The sequence below is a fragment of the Impatiens glandulifera genome, chromosome 2 (genome assembly GCF_907164915.1).
Source record: "Impatiens glandulifera chromosome 2, dImpGla2.1, whole genome shotgun sequence".
Taxonomy (NCBI): Eukaryota; Viridiplantae; Streptophyta; class Magnoliopsida; order Ericales; family Balsaminaceae; genus Impatiens; species Impatiens glandulifera.
In genome coordinates this window covers 27,175,705-27,187,393 of record NC_061863.1, presented here as the reverse complement: position 1 = coordinate 27,187,393, position 11,689 = coordinate 27,175,705, and the positions used below count along the sequence as shown (strand labels likewise).

The following is an 11,689-nucleotide window of genomic DNA, read 5'->3' as shown; positions in this document are numbered from 1 at the left end:
AATGATATCATTAAACACATGGGATTTGATCTTTCTCACTTTTTAAGGTCATGTTTTTCAACAAGGGTACCTTGATTCGTAATAGTGGGTCGATCAATCCGAAGCACAAGGTCTAGATTCATACATCTGAGGATAATAAAAATATTTTCCTTCAAATCCTTAAAGTTATTTCCATTCAGTATAGGAATAGAATCGACATTGACAGATATTGAAGATGCGAAAGCATTAACTAAATTCAAACAAAAGAAATATTATGAACACATTTTTACATCTTGATTAATAAATTCACATTAAGATTTTTTCTCCATCAAAATAAAAAATATCTAGCCCAACATTAATATTTAGTCTTTGAACAGAAATATTAACTTGTAAGTGATATTTTTTTGTGTAACGGTCAAATATTGACAATAAATCCTGTTAAATAAAAAATCAATCTTTGGATCCGCTTAAACAAAATAAAAAAATTATATATAAATATATTTTTTCTACAATAAAGTTTTATTATATATATAATTTATATGTTAAAAAATAAAATATTTTCCTGTATAAACCCTAAACCCTTAATATGATCATTGCTCTAAAATTTTATCTTTCTTCTCCTGTCATTCCCCTGTCGCTCTTTTATATTTTATGACCTAAATCCTATTGCATGTCGTTCTAGATAGGAATGGAAGTCCCTTCAGACCTTCCTGCCCGGCGGTAGGTGGCTGAAAGCGGTTGGCGAGTGGCGGTCCTAGACAGGAAGAGTCTGACGAAGGTGGTTCGAGGTATTTGAAAAACCCTAGTCGCTCATTCTCGGCCCAGAAATAGTAGATCAAAAATCTACCTGCGTTGTACATATCAATAACCATATTTGCATTGCACTAGTAGATCAATAATATACCTGCGTAGAACATGGTATAATCAGATTCTAGATTGAAGATGTTTATGTGAATAATAGATATGATTACTGCAAATTCCTTTGGCCAGTTAAGGCTTCAACTAATACTGTCTATTCATTAAAGAGTTATCGGTTCACAAATATGGGTTACATTGCGATTGCCACATTTCCCCCCTTTATATTATTGATACATATATAATCAAAAATTGAAAATATATTATAGATCAATGATCTGAGACTGGAATATGGTTTTTTTGGTCCAGCAAACTTCTGAAACAATCATACACACTAATGGGTACCGAGCATTCTGCTTCTTCCACCCTTCCATGGATTTGGGTGATTGAAGCCTTAGCAAAAGTGAAGGAAATTGATATGTCTGTATTAACTGGTACGTGCGAAGTTGTTAACTCGCTAAAATGATCTGTTTTCTCAGTTCTCTTGGTTATTGTCTTAGCTCCTTTTTTAGGGCTTAAAAAATTATATTATTGATATTATCAATTATGGTTTTCAGATTTAGTTGCGAAGACACCTGAAATAACTGATGATGTAGGAAAAGATGCTAGAAACATCCTTCTTTTGAAAAGCTTGGAAGATTTTCAGGTACAACAGCGTGGAAATCTTAATGCTCCTTTCACTGGTCCAATTCCTAACATTGAAATCGATCGATTAACGGATCATGAAGATATTCGTCAAATTTTGCTACATAAGGTATGTTGATTTCCGTAAACTGTGTTTTCGGTTATTGAGAAACCAAGTGCAATGCAATGCAGGTATTCTAGTTTCAGCTGTCTCCTCAATAAACAAACATCTAACTAACTTATATGCATGAAATACAGTTCTCTGTGTTTACTGTGAAAAAGGAGGGATCAGATTTGAACTCTGATATTCAGACCCTTATTCAGAATAAAAGACGCAGTTTGCCTAACTGTGCTTTAGAACGGGTATAGACACTTCCCTTCCTCTGTGCTTAATCATTAATATTGAAAATGTCTATATTGTGAGTTTTTTTCAAATAAACAAGATATATCTATTCTTTTTGACAAACAGATAAAAAATGTAATTCGGGAAGGTCATCCAATCCTTGAATCCTTGAAGAAGAGCAGTAGATTGTCAAAGAGTGATCTATCAGAAAACAAAACATCTCTTAATGGTTCATTAAATAATCATGAAGCTTGGAGCAATGCAGTTCCACTCAAAGTTAAACAAGGAGTCCATAGTGGCCAAGTTATTTCAATGCAAGGAAACCTGTCTTTATGTCAATCTTCATATTCTAATCAGAGCCTCCAAGATCCAATACAGATAAACCATGTTTCCTCTATGTGCAAAAGGATTGATCCAACATCAAAAGATAAATTTCCAGAACACCTCAATGATGGAAATAGTCCTAAGGATGAGAGTGATTCCCATTTACATATTCCCAAGAAGGCTAAACATGCTGCTAGCATGAAAAATGAACCCACCTTATTATCTACAATGGCTTCAATTGAACTGTCAGAGAATTTGGTTGAGACAGATTCTAAAACAACAGTTGTATCCAAAGTTGATAAATTGGATAAATTGAGGTCTAAGGAAGATATCCATGATCATGGTTCTGGAAAGAACAAATTTTCGAAGAAAGAAAACAATGATTGTCCAATAGGACCATCAGTTTGTTCTCTCCGTGACAGAACCAAAATGGAATGTGTTGATGATGGAGAAACTGAGGGCGATAGTGATGGCTTTGATGATGAGAAGATTGATATTGAGATGGAAAAACAAAGATTCCTGAAATGGCAGTGCGCATTTAGTAAACATACTTTTTCAACAACTCAAAAGACAGAGTTTAATCTCTGTATAAAGTGTAACAGAGATGGTCAGTTGCTGATTTGCAGTACAAGAACCTGTACACTCGGGGCCCACCCAAGTTGCTTAGGTTATGATGCGCTCTCTGATGATTGTAGACACTTTTATTGTCCATTTTGTTCACATTCCAATGCCATTTCTGAGGATCATGAAGAAAAGAAAAAGTTATCCTTAGCAAGGAAAGGTCTGATTGATTACTTGAGTTTTAAGAATGAATCCCAGCCAAAAAGAAATTCAAAAAGATATGATTTGGAGGGAAAAGATCAGTATACTCATAATAAGCGACAATGTGGTTCTAAGAAGCATGGGCAACAAAAGGAACCTTTCGAATCATGTCTTGATCGCAATCAGCTATCTGAAGAAGGCAGAATGACATCTTGTGGATCATTTGGTGTAATGGTTGCCCCTATAGAGGAGGCACATGTTGGGTCTGAGTGTGAAACTGAACATAACCTGAGAGGTGAACAGATTACTAAGAAGGATTATTATCAGCAAGCACATAGTAATTTATGCAGAGAGCTGGTGGTTTATGTTGAACAAGAAAAGGAACAATATTAATCCCCTGGTAAAAATAAAAAAGGTTCAAGTATAATTCTTAAGATTCTCTACAAAATATTAAATTACATTATGATCTTTGAAATCTTAACTTCTATTATTAAGTTTTTTAGAGTAGTTATTGATGTTAGTATTGAATTTAGTTACTAATGTTTTTTGCTGTAGTTACTACCAAAATTAAATTCTAAGTATATTTAGTGTAATTTTTTATATTATTATAATTTATGATGATGTGTTAATTGAGTTACAAGCTATAACAATTTTCATACACTTTTTCATTTAATTTTTAAATTAACTTAATAGTAAAGTGGGTGTATGTTGTTTTGTGTGGGCTATGTGCTACTTTGTCTTCAGGCCTAGTTAACTGCTAGTTTAATGGGTCAGGATAGAATCTTTACTGGGTCTAACTGTGCTTAGGCAAAGAAAAAATGTTCGCCTTACATGGCCATTGCATGCTCACACTCAGACATGCCTCTTTTTTTTCAATTGTTAATATAATTATTAGAACTTTATTTCTTGCCAATATAATCTAAATTATTGAATATCTTTATTGAAGAGATAAAACTTTTATCAAAATAAAGCTACATGTAGAATGATTTCAAGTGCAAGGGAGTAGATTTAAAATTGGTTCGTGGGCCCAATTCAAATTTCTAGAAAAAAAATTTAATGCCTTTGCAATTTGTTCAGTTAGTTGCCACTTGAACCCACAACTATTGGTTGTTATCCTTGTTTTTTTAAGACAATCGTGTATTTATCTTTAGTACACATTGAAGTGTGGGGTTCACATATCTACATCATTTGCGTAAAATGATGTATTTTTTAAGACAACTAAGTATTTGTCTTTAATACAACTTGTTTCCATTTACAGCATTTATCCTTCAATTCCACTATCAAGACGTAGAATGGATCCTTGGGCAACTTGCGAAGAAGAAATGTTAAAGGTATTACTTTTCACTTGCTTTTTCTCTAATAGCAGGTAATGATTTGTCGATGTAGTTTCCACGCACATTTTGCATTAGTTGTTGTCCTATTTCAGTTTCTCCTTTTTTAATTGCAGTTCATGCATAATAGAATGAAGTATAGTAAACTATTCTTACATTTTATAGAAGAGAACAATTTTTGATAGAATAATATGATACAGTGGAGCTCTACATAAATACAAAGAAAAAAAAAGGTGAGATCCCAATGTGTGCAAAGACTGGACACAAAACAACTCATTGGTAATACCAGTTCAATGAGTACACGTCTATCCAGATAGCTCCTTATATTTCTAGAGAGAAGCCCTATATTTGACTTCAACACTATATCTGGAAACAACATATTGCATCTTGGTTTTCCAAGGGACTAATTCCCTTGACAATATTGTGCTGTTTGTGGCTGTGTTTTTCATTCTTTTGTATCAACTGACTAGTATTTAGCTCCTCTCCGCATATACTGCAGATTGTTTTCCCATCTTGGCAATTCAGCGTCTGTCATTACACTCCACGACGCCACTATGCACATCACCGCATATATTCAAGTGTTGTGCCACTAGAAGATTTTTGCTCTGTCATGGTAATCCAACAACTGTCATTCTACACACTTTCCACATTTCAAACTATGCAGATCTTTTGACTTTGTCCTACTTTTCAGTGTTTGTCTCTAAATCCACCTTTTTGTTTAATCAAGATCTTCGTGGCCTCCTCATTTTGGCTGTATTTTTTTGCCTAGTTTGAACTTCAAGTGATTGAGTTGTGTCTTTCAACAAATATTCTCTACTTAATTAGTCTATTTTATTTTCTTATGAATTATTGTTCCATTCTAATAGTTTAGCATTCCAAATCAATCGCAAAATATATCAATTTCTTCTCCTTCATTTTTTTACATTAGTTCATTTAGTAGTATTATAAATAAGATGTATAGGAGAAGTAATAAGCTATGAATGAATATGTTGACACAATTTTAATCTCGCCTAGTAGTTAGACATTCCCCTCAGTTTAATGCAATCTGCTAATGTAGCAATAGGCAGCAAACATATATTGGAATAAGAGTCGTACAAATGTATACTGTAATATTACCACTCAATAAGAACTAATGTAATGGCTAAATAATAAGATATAGGGAGAGGAGAGGAGAGGAGATGAGATGGAATGCTGAGGGATATATATATGATGATAATTTTAAACGGAGCACTTATAAGTCATATCTCACCTAAGTTCATTCTCAGTCCCTCATCACCTTCTCAAAGTATCCCATCTTCTTCATGTCTTGATTTTTTAATGTTCCTCTTTTTTTCAAGCATCTAAGAACTTCTTGACACAACAATATTTTTAAACCCATACGACCCAATAATCACGATACCCGTCAACAAAAGATAGGGGCCTTGCAGAACTCTATTGAAAATTTGATTCCCAATCGGAAATACATACAAAAGCAAATCGAGGTGCTTGTACAAGGCATGACGAAACTGCAGCAAGAACGCAAAGAGCCAGAAGATATCACACAAAAAAATGCTCGACAAGAACATCAATTTGATGTACACCCCAAATAGGAGTACAAAGCATGCTGACCAAGATTGACTTTTCACGATTTGATGAAGAAGACATGAAGGTTGAGGTTAAGTAACAAGAATTGAAAAGGAGAATCTTGAGAAATTTCGAACCTAAACCTTTTGACCTTTCATGGAATTAATACAACTCGACAAAATGAACCGACTCAAGAAGATAATTGCAAATTTGTAAACTTGATGCAGAAAATACCAATCTTTCTAGCAGATTTGTTGATGAACAGTGATCTGGGGCATCTATGAGCTTATCCGAATTTGGTTTGCCTATTGAAGCCGGGGATGTGCAAGAAGCGACATTCCAAAAACTCAAGATCCTAGAATTTTTAGTAAATAAAGGACCTCCACTTTTACCAACTCCATACGCAGCAACGAAACCAACCTACAATGCAGAACAATCAAGAATTTAACCATTTCACTTGCTTACAAGATTCGACCCTAAAATAGTAACATAAAGGAAGCTTAAATGCTTATGTTATACATGCCATGAAAAGTTCTTCTCTGGACATAAGTTTAAAGCACAGTTGTATACCTTGATGGAACTTGACTCCGACCGAAGAATGGACAATCAAGGACCAACCAATAGAGGACCAGCCAACAATACACTCAATAGAGGGAAATGAGAAATTTTCAACAATGAAAATGGGTAATTTAGCAACTTATTGATCTCCATTCCTATCGACCAAGAGAGTACACAACTTCGTCAATTCAAGTATCTTGAGCCAGATGGCAGACCTTACATAGTAAAAGTCCATTAATAATGGCTAACAGAGTAACATTAACAAGCTCAAATAAATTTATTCAACTTAAATGGGGAAGTTTGGGTGTGTTGAATTCTGTCAAGATGCATATTCTCAAAATGCCCTGTTATGATATGATATTGAGAATTGAATGGTTGCTCAAACCGAACGCGTACGAGTTATTGGCTCGGACCCGGATTAAATTACGGGTTATCCAATGTAACTTCTAGAAATTGACAATAACATTCAATGGCATCAAAGGGATGGGTGATAGTTCTAAGGCTATAGCAAAATTGAAATGCAATTTTTAGAAGGGACGAGATTGTCAAATGTGTTCAGAAACTGAAGGAACACTTGTTCAAGTAATATAAAAAAGTAATAGGCATTCTGCATCAGTATGGAAGAAACAAATCAGTAAATGAAACAATATTCAGAATTCCATGTGCTGCTTCAAATTTTTTCTAATCTTCTTTCGCTAGTTACAAAGTTACCTCCTTATAGAGATCATAAAAACCATATTGTGTTGAAGGAAAGGACATCCCCAATTTACTCAAGATCATACCAATACCCTGCAGTATAAAAGACTGAAATTGAAAAGATGGTCATTTGCGGCCGTCAAAGCCCTTATTCAGCTCCATTTGTTTTGGTTCATAAAATGATATGACTTGGAGATTTTGCGTGGACTATTGGAAGTTACAGTCAAAGCAAATCTCCAATTGTTGGAAGAGTTTGCACAACAACTAGAGTCTTTTTAGTTTGTAGTGATGTCTTTCAGCATCACTAATGTGCTTATTACATTTCAAGCCCTTATGATTACCATTTTTAAGCCAATGTTGAGAAAATTTGTCTTAGTTTTCTTTCACGATATTCTCAGCAATTTCAAAGGTGCAATGGAAACATTTACAATGAGTTTTCAGATTCTGAGGCAATAAGAATTGAAGCTGAACAAACAAGAATGCCAATCAGCTTATTCTTTTATCAAGTATTTGGGGTATATCATTTATGGGGAACGGGTTGTTACAATCCCTCTAAAGATAACAATTCAAAAGATTCTTAGAGCCTTCTGGTTATTATAAGGCTGGTTATTATAAGAGATTCATTCAAGAATATGAAGTTATAGCTAGCCCATTAACAAACCTTCTCAAGCAAGGGTCCTTAAATGGACACATGAAGCTGGGTTGGCCATGGGAAAACTACTGAAAGCATTATTAAGTGCTCATGTTCTTAATCTACAAGACAGCCCATTAACAAACCTTCTCAAGCAAGGGTCCTTTAAATAGACACAAGAAGTTGGGTTAGCCATGGGACAACTACTGAAAGCATTATCAAGTACTCATGTTCTTAATCTACAAACCTTTTCTAAGTCATTTATTATCGAAAATGATGCAAGTCAATGGGTGATTGGAACTTTTCTAATGCAAAAGGACAGACCATTGCTTTTTTTAGAAATAGCCCTATCTCATATAAAGAGACTACTATCAGCATATGAAAGAGAACTTCTAGCCCTAATTTTGAGGGTTGAAAAGTGAAGAAGCTATTTTAAAATTCAACCCTTTATATAAAAACATATCATCCACATATAGATATTGAAATATCTATTAGAACAAATACCATATCACCCAAAATAAAAACTCTACAAGCTCAGATGGAGACGAGGAGTACTAATGCTCCTGCAACCACTAGTAATATCACTTCCTATCATGAAATAAATATTCTTCTAGAGGATATATATATGAACAATTAATCAGACAACTATTTGCGGGATGACTATGAATGTATTTCATTTGATTTGTTGAACTTTTAATTCATTATTCTTAATATTAACTAATACACTTTATTTTTCATTATTCTTAATATTAATTAATATACTTTGTTTCAGATTTGATGAATATTTTGTTGTTTTTTACTGATTTAATAGATAAAAAATATAATTTTGGTTGAGAATAGTTGAATAGACTTTGTGGTGTGTGCTTTGACAACAAAAACGAATAAAAAGAACATGAATAAATCATAATGCTTAGATGAAAGCAAGAAAATGATAACAATGACTAAATATTTTAATGTATTTTGATTATGGTTTTTGAAGTTTTTCAATATTATGGTTATTTTAATGTTATTTTTTGAAAATGTTTTGGTTATGTTTTTTAATATATTCATATCTTATATTTTTTTTTGTTAACAATATTTTTTAATAATTATTAATGGTTTGGTTTTATAAAATTTAAATATATTTTTAGTTTTGCCTTAAAATAATATTATATATGCAACAAATATTGCATTAAAACATATTATTCGTCACATTACAATTTTTTAACCATTTTTATATGGCAATTATTGCGGATATTGCAGAATAAAGGTCTTCTTTGATAAAAAAAAAATTCTAACTATAGGCTACAAATTCACTATATAATTATGCAATATCTTTTGTATTATTTAATGTTCATTGTCAAATTGTTGTAATATTTGCAATGTCGATTATATGTATTATTGTGAAATTTATTATAGATGGAATAACAAATATTGTAAAAAAAAAAAATTCAAACTCTTGGGTAAAAAACTCATGTATGAGAATGCAATATCTTTGAATTATTTCATATTAATTGTCAAATTGTTGTAATGTTTGTAATATTGATAAGATATTCTTATATGTGATGAATTATATTATAATCTTAAATGAATTTTTCATTCCTATCAAATTCTAACGCGACATGATTTGTTTTTGATAAAATCAAATGTCTATTAATCGTCAAATTGTTGTAATGTTTGCAATATTGATAGGATATTCTTGTACGTGATGAATTATATTATAATCTTAAATGGATTTTTCTTTCCTACTAAATTCTAATGTGACATGATTTGTTTTGATAAAATCAAATGTCTTCAAAGTGGTAATCGTTAAAATGTTTGCAATATTGATAAGATATTATTGTACGTGATGAATTATATTATAATCTTAAATGTATTTTTTCATTCCTACCAAATTCTAATGTGACATGATTTGTTTTTGATAAAATCAAATGTCTTGTTCATCTTGAGACTTTGAAAATAAGAAAAATAATTTAAATGTCACGTCATACTATTCATTCATTCAGTAATATAATAGACTATCTCCTAAAGTTTTAAAGTGCATGAGTTCAACAACTCTCCTCCAAGTCTTTAGACGCCTAGAAAACACTTCCTGACATCCTTCCAGCACTTCTTCAAGGTACCTTGACGCTTGAAGTCACATTTATTCCGCTTCTCCCATGGCTACAGTCTGAGTTTCCCTTACTGCTAGCTACATTTCCGAACACATCTAACCGAAGAATTAGCGGCTAATCTTCTGCTGATTTTCATCCAACCAAAGAACGTTGTTCCTCCAATGTTGACACTTGTGACCGAGAATCGCCTTTGTTGTTGCACCCGACCGATGTTGTTTGTTGTTTTCCTTTAAGCGACTAAGGAATCAATTCATACTCCTTACAGTTATTATTCACCTAATCGAGAAAATCGAGCGCTGGCATGTTGTTGTTCATCCGATCGAGAGGCATTGCTCTTTATTTTTCTCATTTTTCTTAGCTCTTATTTTATTTCGATCATGCATAGTTCTAGGATTTATTTTCTCGATTTATGTGTTGTATATTTGTGATTTACTTGATACTAGGTTAGATAAACTAAATCAAAATAGGAAAATATAAAACTCCAAAAATCAAAAACATTAAAAAAAATATAAAGACATAAAAAATATAAAAGATAAAATTCCTCCATGAGTTTGCTTAGACTCTAAATGTTTAAATGAAGACTCACCTAAAATTCAAAAAATTAATAGGCTTAAAATAACATTAAACATGGGATATCTAAACTTTTAGTCTCTTTAACCCTTAGGATAATTTTATGTGAGGATTTATTTTCTAAGCTCTAAGTTGTTCTTCATCTTTTGTACATTTATTTTCCTTTATTTTTGTTGTACAAAATATACAAGATCCACATCAAAAGTGAACAAAATTACTCTTATTCGTAGGGTAATAAAATAGAAAAAGTAAAAAGTAAAGCTTAAATTGCATTTTAAAAGGCCAAAATTGGCTTAATAGAGACATAAAGGGCATTGTGAAGCATAGCGCGTGAGCCCTTTCCCACACATAGCAAAGCGTCGAACTCAAATGAATCTCTATTTATCGTGCATGCGCCTAAAATATTTTCCTAATTTTGAAAAATTTTGAAAAATTATGTGGTGACTCTGTAGTTGTGAGATTAATGAAATCGATAAAAACTCTAAATAGACCTATGAAGACTTTCACATTAAATATCATAATCTCTCCAAAATTCTAAATGATAGTAAGCTATGGAGTCGTCTATAAAGTTTAACTTTTAAATGTTATTTTTTGAGCACGTAAAAATTGATTCCACTCACACATAATATTTAAAAAGAAAATCTCACAAACTTGATGATTGGCCCACAAATAGGTGTATATGTGATATTGCTAGGGGTGAGCATTGGGTGGGTAAATCCGAAATCCAATCCGATCCGAATTCGAAATGCTAATTCGGATTGGGTTGAGATCGGATTGATCAAATTCGGATTGGATTAGGATTATCCAAATTATCTAAATAAAAATATATTTTTAAATTTTTTTTAAATTTTAATTTAATATAATATATTTTTCACTTATTTTCGCATCATTTAGTCACCATTTTTTTTAATTATAACATTAATAAAAAAAATTAAATTAAGCAAAATTAAGAAATTAAATAAGAAAATAAGAAAATATTAAATGAGATTACCTTATAGGTGAGCATTTGAAGGATTAATCCGAACCAAATCCGAATTATAAAATTTGATTTTCTATTTCAGTTTAGATTAAATTCCAATTGAATTAAATTTAAATTTAGTTTAATTAGGATTGAATTTAAATAATATAATTAATCTAAAATAATTTGAATTAAAATATATAATATACTTAATTCACTTTGTTATTTTTTAATTAAATAAAAATATAATAAATGAATTAATTATAAAAAAACATTATTGTTAAATAATTTTAAGTTCACATTAAAAAAAACAATATATATATATATATTAATTAGTTTGGATTGTCCAAACCATATTCAATCCATATCCAATTCGTATTACTTAGTAAAATGGTTTAAATT

General features: G+C 31.6%; 1 protein-coding gene across 3 annotated transcripts; it reads left to right on the top strand.

The window, feature by feature from the left end:
* The first annotated feature begins 611 nt into the window (after positions 1–611).
* Positions 612–5,056, top strand: LOC124926720. Of its 3 annotated transcripts, none has more exons than XM_047467001.1 (7): positions 612–767; positions 1,144–1,268; positions 1,392–1,588; positions 1,717–1,821; positions 1,928–3,287; positions 4,146–4,218; positions 4,718–5,056. In XM_047467001.1, exons 2-5 carry the CDS (start codon positions 1,172–1,174, stop codon positions 3,278–3,280), a joined length of 1,752 nt encoding a protein of 583 aa, XP_047322957.1. In that variant the 5' UTR covers positions 612–767; positions 1,144–1,171; the 3' UTR covers positions 3,281–3,287; positions 4,146–4,218; positions 4,718–5,056. The 3 variants fall into 3 exon arrangements, with proteins under 3 accessions (XP_047322957.1, XP_047322956.1, XP_047322958.1); XM_047467000.1 differs by having other exon boundaries at positions 1,928–3,302; XM_047467002.1 differs by lacking the exon at positions 612–767 and adding an exon at positions 783–897 and having other exon boundaries at positions 1,928–3,302.
* The last annotated feature ends 6,633 nt before the right edge of the window (positions 5,057–11,689 follow it).